The 10,982-nt window shown below is 35.2% G+C and overlaps 1 protein-coding gene across 1 annotated transcript; it reads left to right on the forward strand.

Moving 5' to 3' along the window:
* Nucleotides 1-4,213: 4,213 nt before the first annotated feature.
* On the forward strand, nt 4,214-8,521 carry LOC114460966 (transmembrane protein 65-like). The gene is made up of 7 exons (XM_028442874.1): nt 4,214-4,603; nt 5,029-5,073; nt 5,147-5,214; nt 5,299-5,353; nt 5,768-5,810; nt 6,912-7,017; nt 8,412-8,521. Exons 1-7 carry the CDS (start codon nt 4,366-4,368, stop codon nt 8,508-8,510), a joined length of 654 nt encoding a protein of 217 aa, XP_028298675.1. The 5' UTR covers nt 4,214-4,365; the 3' UTR covers nt 8,511-8,521.
* Nucleotides 8,522-10,982: the final 2,461 nt, after the last annotated feature.

Here is a 10,982-nt window from a genome sequence, read left to right on the forward strand (position 1 = left end):
TTAATAAAAATAACCTGTTAAAGGCTTTTTCAAACTAAAAAAATATCTTATGAAATCTGTGACCTGTTAAACCTGAACAACTCAAAGAATCAGAATCAAGAATCATTATTTCTTGGCAGAAATACTTTTAAACACTTACTGTACATTCAGCTGACATAAAAATATTGTTTTCAAATATGTAGAATAATTGTGAATTTATCAGTAGCAGTAGTAGTTTTAATATTTTAGTTATTTTTTTGCAGGCACCTTTTTTGTCCGTCAAATGTATTTAAAATAAACTCAAATTAAAGAGAGATGTTATTTAACTGTTGAACCTTGTCATCATTTTATTTATTTATAGATTTTTTAAATTGAAAAAAAAATGTTTATGGTCTTGGTCTCGGTCTCGGTTTGTCTCGGTCTTGGTCTTGTCTTGGTCTCGGTGCATTCTGGTCTCGGGCAAGTCTTGGTCTCGAATAGTGTGGTCTTGAACACAACACTAGTGTCCCACGTCATGTTTCCATGGTAACTAAGTCATGTACATATGCAGTAGATGCAACGTAATAAAAAGTACTTGTATCCAGTATGTGTGTGAGTTATGTTCATATTTTTTTCCCATTGTTAAAAATAATTTTGCGTTGTTTTTTTTTTCTCCATGAATTAGTTAAACTCCTCCTAAACCTGCTGTAAAGTGGACAATTAATTAATCAGAGAATAAAACAAGTTTATTTCTATTTTATCATGAACATATAAATACTCCTGAGTCTTTAAAAGTTGTAATTATTATAAATTTGTGAAAGTGATTCTGTTGTTTTAAAACACTTTCAGACAAATTACAAATAAAACACATTGAAATAAAGCTTTGTAAAAGTTTTAAAATCATGTTTTAAAACAAGTGTTTGTGTTAAAGAAGAAGAAGTGAACTAACAGGATTCAGGTGTTGTTGTACTGACGTCAACCTGACACATTATAATGTTCCACACCTAAATATTATAACATGCCTCCATTTTGTGCTTTGTTTTGAAATGGCTGACACACACGTTTACCTGTTTGTATCTTTGTGGCTCATATTACGCAGACCTCAGCTGTTTTTCCTGTGAGGAATGAACACATATCACTATCATTTTTATTTTAACATCAGAGAAAAAGAAAAACCTCTATTAAAAATAAATAAATAAATACTTAAATAAAAAAGACAATAAGGCTAATCATGACTTTTTTACCTTTATTTTGTCAGATTCTGTTCATTGATTCTATGAGTTAAGTTTAAAGGAGCATAGGGCAGGATTTGTGACAAAAATAAACATTTATTTTAAGTTTTTTAACGCTACGAGTGATTAAATATTCAGAACTAAACAGAATGAGCACACACACATTTAAGACCAAATGTCCTGTAGTTTTACAGACGTGACTTTAAATGACGTAGATACAGGTTCTCCACGTCTTAGAGAAGACTTCACCAAAAACCATCAACACCATTAAGTAAACACTGAGGAGAAACTTATTGCATTACTTTCACCACAACTGGAAAAAATGTCACAAAAAAAGACTTTGATTAGAAACGTTTGAATCACAGAATAAACACGAGTAATGAATTAAAAACAAGTGAGTGCAGCGTTCTGTGCATTTGGACACGTTGGTACTCGACTGAACTGATAACGTTCTTTTTAAAGGCTTTTAATCAGCAAACATCAAACCTGGTGATGTTAGTTTGCAGTGTTAGCACATGTTAGCTTTATTAGCTCTACATTCTGGAGAATTCATGGATGAGTTTGCTGAACTGCTGTCAGTTGTATGCACTGAATACAACTTTTTAATAATAACAGGTGACTTAAATATTCATGTAGACAATAACATGGACAATACTGCCAAAGAACTGTATGCTTTAATGGATACTTTTGGTCTTACACAACATGTGACTGGTCCGACACACACTCAAGGTCACACTTTGGATCTGGTTATCTCTAAAGGTGTTGATATCTCTGCTGTTGATGTAAGAGACTTAGCTCTATCTGATCATTTCTGTGTCTTTTTTGACCTAGAGACTGTAACATCTGTTCCCCCTAGTTATGTGTGTTTAAAGAAAAGGTACATAAATGAGAACACAAGTGCACAGTTTATGGAAGCCATAGCAATGACACCAACATTGAGTGCTGAGACAGTTGATGATCTTCTGGATGAGTATAATAGAAACGTCTGTAATGTCATAGATGTGGTGGCTCCAATCAAAACTAAGAGAAAACCAAACACAGAAAACACCTTGGAGGAGGACTGAGATAATGCAGAATTTAAATCTGACTGTAGAAGAGCTGAGCGTAAATGGAGATCAACAAAACTCCAAATTAATCTCTAACTATACAAAATAAGTCTGCGTAAATTCAATGATGGCTTGTTCAAAGCAAGGCAGCAATACTTTTCTGAAATTATTGCCAAAAATGTCAACAACTCTCGCCCATTGTTTTCTGTAATTGAAAACCTCACAACCCCCCCAGATCAGATAGCCCCTGAATTACTGTCAGCTGGTTCAATGAAAAAATACAATCAATAAGGTCAAACATCAGAACAAACCAGCAAAATAACAAAAAGCTTGAACAGCTTCAACCACTGAGGGAGGAGTCAACTACAATGTTAGAGTTTATTACAGTGAACCCAAAAACAATAGAGGAAACTGTTCAGCAGCTGAATCCATCAACGTGTTGCCTTGACACAATACCCTCAAACTTCTTTAAAACTGTTGTAAAGTAATTTATCACTGATTTGTGTCAGATAATTAACTGATCATTCCAATCAGGCACCGTACCAAAATCCCTGAAAGTAGCTGCTGTTAAACCTCTGTTAAAAAGAGAACACTGGATGCCTCTATACTGGCTAACTATAGACCAATCAGAACCTTCCATTCATGGCCAAGATCATTGAGAAGGTGGTCTTCAACCAACTGAGTCAATTCTTAACATTCAACAAAATATTTGATAAATTTCAGTCAGGTTTTGGTTCTCATCACAGCACAGAAACTGATCTGATCAAAGTGATCAATGACATAAGGTTGAACACTGATTCAGGAAAAGTATCTGTTCTCATTCTATTGGATCTAAGTCTACATTTGACACTGTAGATCATACAATTTTGTTTCACAGATTGTAAACATGGGTTGGACTAAATGTTAAAGTAATGGTTTAAGTTCTACTTGGAGGATCAAAGTTATTTTGTAAACATAGTAAACTTTGAATCTGACAGATTACCAATGTCCTGTGGGGTTCCTCAGGGATCTGTTCTTGGACCTCTTCTGTTTAGCCTTTATATGCTTCCTTTAGGACACATTTTACAGAACTGTAAGGTTGATTATCAGAGCTACGCAGATGACACACAACTATATCTATCACTGAACCCAGATGACTATGGTCCCATTGAGGTGTTGTGTGACTGTTTAGAAAAAGTAAACTGATGGATGAGTGAAAACTTCCTTCAACTAAACCATGACAAGATGGAGGTGATTGTCTTTGGTAACAATGAAAAGAGGACTGCTGTCAGCAAGTATCTGAGTTGCCTATGAAAAGGATTAGATGTTAACATTGCTTAATATTTTAGAAATCTTTCAAAAACTTGTTTAAAACTAAATAATGTTACTATTTATTTGCTAAAACTCAAACTGAAACCAATTAATAGTCATTTTTTTAATACAGAAATTTAAGTGATAAATTATTCAAACAACATGAAACTACAAACATTTTTTTCTGTTCAACATTGCAAGTAAATAAGCATTATTTTAGATATTAATCAATAAAAAATGTGCTTATTTTAAATTTTAAAGTTTGCAGATACCAATACTAATTTAATTTTACCATTAAAATTGCATTTTTGTTAAAAAGTTTTTACAGATTGTTGTATTAACCATTGCAAAAAAAAAAAAGCAATATAAAAATATAAATGTGATAATAATTAATCTGTAACTTCTCATTTGTAATTATTTAGGAAAACTCGTTTAAAACATAAAACGTGTTTTTTCGTGTCTTATTTTGAAAGTCGGTTGAAAAAATGCTTGTGACTGGTTTCCGCCATAAAAATATATATAAATGTGATATTGATCATTTATGTTAATATTTATCTGTAACCTCTTATGTGTAATTATTCAATGGACGTTTAATATTTGAGGAAAACTCGTAAACTCGTTCAAATCATAAAACGTGATTTTAGTGTCTTATTTTGAAAGTCCGATGGGAAGTGCTTGTGACCCGTTTCCGCTCCCGGTGCCGTTTGTTGAACTTCATGTTCGGAGAAAATAAGACAAAGTTGGGATTAAAAGCAGGATTTTAGCCTCGGTTTGGAGCAGAAAGTCTCAGGTTTGATTCCCGCTGAGGCTCAGACGGACAAACCGAGTAGAGCCGAACCATGCTGACGGTTCGCCTCCGCGCGGCGCTCACCGCCGCCGGGCTCCGTCTCCCCGGGCCCCGGCCCTCCCTGGGCTGGTCCCCGGGCTGCTCCATGGGCACCCACGGCCGGAAGGAGCCCCGGGAGCCGCTGAGCTCCTCCAAGCGGACCAAGGAGTTCATCTACCAGCTGCAGCCCGCTGAGAGGAGCCTCTTGCTCCGGGAGCTCCAGAGGTTTGAGTCCATGGCCATCGCCCAGGGTGAGGTCAAAGGTCACATGGAAGGGGGCGGGGCTAAAGGAAAGTACGCCTTTAAAAAGTAATATTACATCTTAAAAAATAATAAATATCATCAGGAACATTCTGATACAATTTAAGATCGATAATTGTGGGAATATTAAAATCTAAAGTTTTAATCAATAAATATTTAATGGAATTAACCGGAATGAATTGATATTTTAGATATTAGATTATACTAAAATATATATTTCACTAACATTCATGATGAGGGTTAAACTTAAATTTAATAAATTCTCATGGAAAGTTTCCAACTATTAAAAATTTTGTTTGTTTCTTTGGTTTTCTTTTCATTTAGAATCATTTGTGGGGTTTATTAACATCATTGTTTTTATTAAAATATTGTGTGTGTGTGTGTGTGTGTGTGTGTGTGTGTGTGTGTGTTTCAGAGACGGTGGAGGTCACAGCTCTGACTGGAGCTCAGATCAGATACGGTGTGTAAATTAATAAAAGATTGTTTTAATGTGTTCAGTGTGACGTAGTTTGCATGTTCTCCTCCTGCTCTAGTGTTACTACACAACGCTCTTCCCTTTGTCGGCTTTGGTTTCCTGGACAACGCCATAATGATCGGTGCAGTGAGTGTGTTTCTACGTCTCACTTCACATATATAAATAAATATGATGATGATGATGATGATGATGGTTTGTTCTTCCTCACAGGGAACGCAGATCGAGCTCTCCATCGGAGTCACCCTGGGAATCTCCACCATGGCAGGTTTGGAACTCGAGATGTGTCCAAACATTTCCTATCAAATAGAAACACAACATGACAATAAATAGACGACAAAAATACAACTACAATTCATAAAACTACAACAAAATACAGAACAAGAAAAACACACTAACAACAAAGAAATAGACCAAATTAGAACACAAACACACAACAAAATACACACGGAACAAGAAAAAAAAACAGTACAAATAAGTACAAAAACACAGAAACAGTATAAAAGACAAAATGAAAACACAAAAAAACAAGAGAGAAATGGACAAAAATAGAACAAAAGCACACAAACACAAAAAAGTGGATAAGTTGTAAGTAAAAGTGTTTACATGAATTTGTTTTCTTTCTAATGTGTGTGTGTGTGTGTGTGTGTGTGTGTGTGTGTGTGTGTGTGTGTGTGTGCAGCTGCGGCTTTAGGAAACCTGATCTCAGATCTTGCAGGACTAGGGTAAGAACATTAACTGATCTATTCATATACATATATATATATATATATACACATCGTCATTATAGTAACGTGTACAGTGCCTGTCTGAATTATGTATTCATATAGTGGGAGGAGCTTAAGTAGAGTTGTCAATTATGTCCAAATGAGTATGTGTTTGAAGGTTGTATGTACATAGAGGTGTAAATACTGTACTCTGTAGTGTTATAAAGGGTTTATTTGTAGGTGTAAAATAAAAGTGTGTGTGATTTATCTGGTTTAATTCTATGAAACATGAATATGATAAATTAATAAATAAAGTTTGTACCAGTGTGGTGGTTTAGGTAGAATCTGATAAGACACAAATTTGTACAAATAAAACTCTTTATTTAGTATTTAACATTTCTTAGTGCAGAGTGATTATCATCCAAGTTTAGTAATTAATATACAAACAGATGTAATTTAACGAGCAGACTAATAACTTGTGTGTGTGTGTGTGTGTGTGACTCACTAATTCTCTGTGGTTTCAGTCACACACACACACTCAGTGACTCACATCAGGCCCAATGTGTGAGACGTGAGAGCTTTCAAATGATGATTTCAAACTAAAATGAAAATAAACGTTTTGAAACGTAATCACCAAATAAGGAAGAGTAAAAAGTCTGTTTCCTCCAAAGAGAATTCCACAGGAGCTGAAAACTAGTGAAAGAACCTTAAACTATCTTCCTCTCTCACTCCTGTGTCTGATTGGCTGCGTGTGTGGACGTCTGGTGCTCACGTAGCTACTCAAGCTCTTCAGTGATTGGCTCTGGGAGAACATGTGACTCTAGTGGCTGTGCTTCACTCATGTTTAACAATTTTATGAAATTATTCATTAACTGTAGCATTACAGAACAAAATAATGCCTCGCACAGCTTTGGACCAAGCACATGAACACCACAGATATGACACACACACACACACACTTACTTTTATAGAGAGATTATTACTGTGTTGGTGCAGTGCTCCCCCCTGTGGACTATTAGTGTAACTACAGACGGCACAATAGTGAACATTGTTACCTCTACAGGTGATTGTTTAATACAATAATAATAATAATACATGTGTGTGTGTGTGTGTGTGTAGTCTTGCAGGTTACGTTGAGGCCTTAGTGACTAAATTAGGAATGCAGGTTCCTGATTTGACGCCTAAACAGGCCGACCAATGGCAGACCAGAGTCAGCGCCCACATGGTGAGCTCCGCCCCCTCTGAGCGGCGTGTGTGTGTTTGTAACGTGTGTAAAGCCTGGTGCGTCAGGAGTTATGTAGTCAATGTGATGCAGAGGTCGGTTTAGGGGGTTTTGTGTTTTATCTTCCAGTCACAGAAAACAATGTTGAATATTTTCTTTTTGTTTTTAAGCATTTTAAAATGTAATTTATTTGTGTTATTCCTGACCTACTGTGTATCAGGGTTCTCACCAGGAACTTTTCACAGCATGGGGGGATCACGTGGGGCGTGAGCGAGCGCCACCGGAGTGGAAAGGTTGAAATGTAGTGAAGTAAAGGTTGGGTTTTTTAATCTGTGTTCCAGCCTCAATATAAAGATAATTGTTATTTATTGAATTGGTGAAGGTGATGATGAATGTATTATAGAGTTACTCAGGTTTGTTTTATGTATTTATATATAGATCCTCCACTAATAAATACACAGTAAGTAATGTTTATTTCTATAACACCTTTCACAGACAGAGGTCACAAAGTGCTTTACATATCCACACACACACACACACACACACACACACACACACACACACACACACACGAGGAGCAACGTGGGGTTCAGTGTCTTGCCCAAGGACACTTCGACACATAGACCGACATAGAACCCCCAACCTCTCAATCAGGGACGACCCCTCTACCATATAATGAGTGACCTGCAGTAATATTGGAACACACACACACGGAGGACACACACATTACAACGTTAATCAGGCTGAAAACATAAGGCCTGACTCAAGAGAACACGACCTGAACACGTCTGACCAGAATTAATCTGACGTCTTTTAACCCTCAACACGTTGCTGGTGTACACGTGTGTGCGCGTATGTAGAATGACGGTGATTACGGTTACCAAACAGGTAGCACATGATGGGATCATCTGAGCAGATGGCCTGTATTAAATAGACGTTGTGGCTGATGTGTGTGTGTTTCTGAGTGAATCAGATTAAAGGAGTTAAAACAACTCGTGTGTCCAAGTGAAACAATTATTACGACTGTATCGATTGAAAAATGAAAAAAGAGAAAATCCCCCATGTGCTGCTGAAAACTGAACTTAGGGGGTGACATCACTCCATAATAAAATTACAACAACGGGGGTCCCTACGGTCACCAGCTCCTGAGAGAACCCTGATATATACGTATATATTGTTGGACACAAACATGAAAACAACTGTTTAAAAACCTGTGCTTTATTTTTCAATATAAACATATACAACACATAAAGTATAAAAGTGTATCTAGCAGACTGTTGACCGCTATGGTTAACCGTCACGTTGTAGGTGAGGGGGTCTACGTAGAGCGCTACTGCGTTGATTACACACAGAACCATATATCAGGTTTAACGTGTGTAACGTGTGTCCTCCTGCAGGGTAAAGCCCTGGGGGTGTCCATCGGCTGCCTGCTGGGAATGTTTCCTCTGTTTTTTCTCGGTGATGACACAGACTCAGAGAACCAGAACCAGAGCTGAGGGTGAACGTGCACTGGTTTGTTCCCAGTTTGACCTCCTGCTGCTGTCACACTGGAGGCTTTTGTTCCTCTGATGAAGTTTTAAAGATTCGCTTTGATTTTTATTTATGAGCTCACAATGTTTACGTACCAACAGTAGAAACATTATTCATTTTTTTCAACAATTCATTTAAAGAGTTTTAATGAAGCCAAACAGATTTAAAAAATAATAATAATAATAATAATTAAGTCACACATACAGTACTTTTACACTCCCAGGTCTTTTTTTGTTTTGTTTTTTTTTTGGTGCTTTTATTTTGAAGGGGATTGTTTTTCCCTATCACATATCAAACACTAGAGGGCAGTGTTTATGTTTTCAAGTAATGAAAGAAAAGTGATTTTAAAAAAAAGTTAATTTTTTAAAAACGTACATTTTTATTTTAGTGTTTTTTAGTCAATTAAATGTCAGAGTAACATTATTTTAATATATATATATATTAAAAAAATAGTTACATTTTTAAATATTTGTTAATGAATGTCTTTGATTTTAAAGCTTTAAAGGAGATCAGCAGCTGTTTCTGTTAAACACTATTTATTTATTATTTTACAACAAACAGTGCCTTCATCTCTGCATCATTTATTATGTTCATTAAAACACACATTACTCTGAGCACGAGCATTTACTTTGAGCTGAAAACAAGAAATGATCAATCATTTCAACAGTTGGATTTATTTTATATTTTTTTAAATAGCAAAATTAGGACAATGATTAAATTTTTTAAATTACTATAAAAATGATATATTTTTTCCAATGTAATTGAATATTTTTATATTTTTTTAAAAAACTATTTTTCATAGTTTTGTTGTGAATTTAAAATAGAATGATATTAAAAAGAAAAGCATTTTTAAATAAATAAAAAAAACACTAGTAAATTATTTTTGGTGATGTTTAAATCTGTTGTGAATGAAATGCTTTGCAAAGCTGCCATCTAGTGTGTGTGTGTGTGTGTGTGTGTGTAGGTTTGATTAAAACACTGAATAAAATTACAGAGAATTAATTTAAGTGTCTGTAGCTGCTGTTCCTGTTGTGTCTGGGGGATTAATCATTTATTTTAAGAGACCCACTTTGGTATAAAAGCATGACTTTGGGAAAGAGAGTATATGAAATTATATATGGCGGCAATTTTTCAAGTTGGCGCCCACTAGAGGCAAAACACTCAATCGCGGTGCAAAAAAATTGCTGCTGGCACCAATGGACGCGTTTTATTCCCCCGTGTACGAATATGTGGTTTGTTTTTAACTAGAGGCCGAATTGCGCCCACTGGAGGCCACGGAAGATTCAATATGGCGGCCATCTTGAAACATGGCCGCCATATTGAATCTTTCAGTGACTAACGCCTTTTATCCCAAATAGTGACTCAGAGAATATCTGTGCCAAATGTCATGTTTTTATACCAAAGTGAACTATTGTTTTTATTAATCTGCTGCACTAATTACCACCAATAAAACAGAAACAAAAAGGGAAAAATCTATAAGAATCAGACACTGAAAGATACGATAACGCAAGAAAAAATAATTTTAGTGGCTGAATTATATTATTTCTAGAAAGAAAAAAACATACATTTAAAAACTTCTTTATATATATATATAAATAATAAATGTTTTGTTGATTTTACAAATTTCATTAAAAAATGGATTAACTTAAAAAATTGTGAAAATTATTGTCTGTAGGTGAAAAATCTCAAAAGGAAAAAACAACGCAAGAACAATTAGAATCACAATCATTGAAACTAAAATTTTAACCTTTTCCCAAGTCTTACATTTTATTTTACAGTTTTACATCAGCACCATTTTTTTCTCTCAATTAAAATCTTAAACATTTATATTGAATTATTGGTATTTTTAACATGTGTGCGTAGTTGTGTATATATATATATATATCATTGTATATAACTACTATTTAAACAACTACTTGTGCAGAAAAGTCACTGAAATGCGATGGAAAAATGGGAGTAAATTAGCAAAAATACATTAAAAGGAGCAAAAATATGGCAAGAAAAAAAGTAATGAAAGTGGTGAAATAGGATTTTGAAAACCACAGAAATCGGTTAAAAGTTCTAAATTAGAGTAAAAAAAAAAAAAAACAGACAGAAAGTGATAAAAAATGGTTCAAAGTGTCATTATTGGAACAATTAGTTAGTTAGATTCTTACCATGAGATGTTCATCAAACATAAAAACAGTTTTTATTCATTAAAGTTCGGTCCTAATGTAGCTGCTGCCACTGCATTAGCTCCACAATAACAGGTTAGAGTCATTAACACAATCAGGTGTGCACACTTACAAGTGGGAGGGGCTTCCACATGGCCCCTCCCCTTAGCAGGAAGGAGGGAGGAGCTCACCAGAGCCGTATATATAGAGAGTAGCGTCAACTCCGTTCACTTCAATGACTCTTTTTTTTTACAACAATGGCGGCTCATGGAGCCTCAATAGTTC

Source organism: Gouania willdenowi, unplaced genomic scaffold (assembly GCF_900634775.1).
Source record: "Gouania willdenowi unplaced genomic scaffold, fGouWil2.1 scaffold_85_arrow_ctg1, whole genome shotgun sequence".
NCBI classification, from domain to species: domain Eukaryota; kingdom Metazoa; phylum Chordata; class Actinopteri; order Blenniiformes; family Gobiesocidae; genus Gouania; species Gouania willdenowi.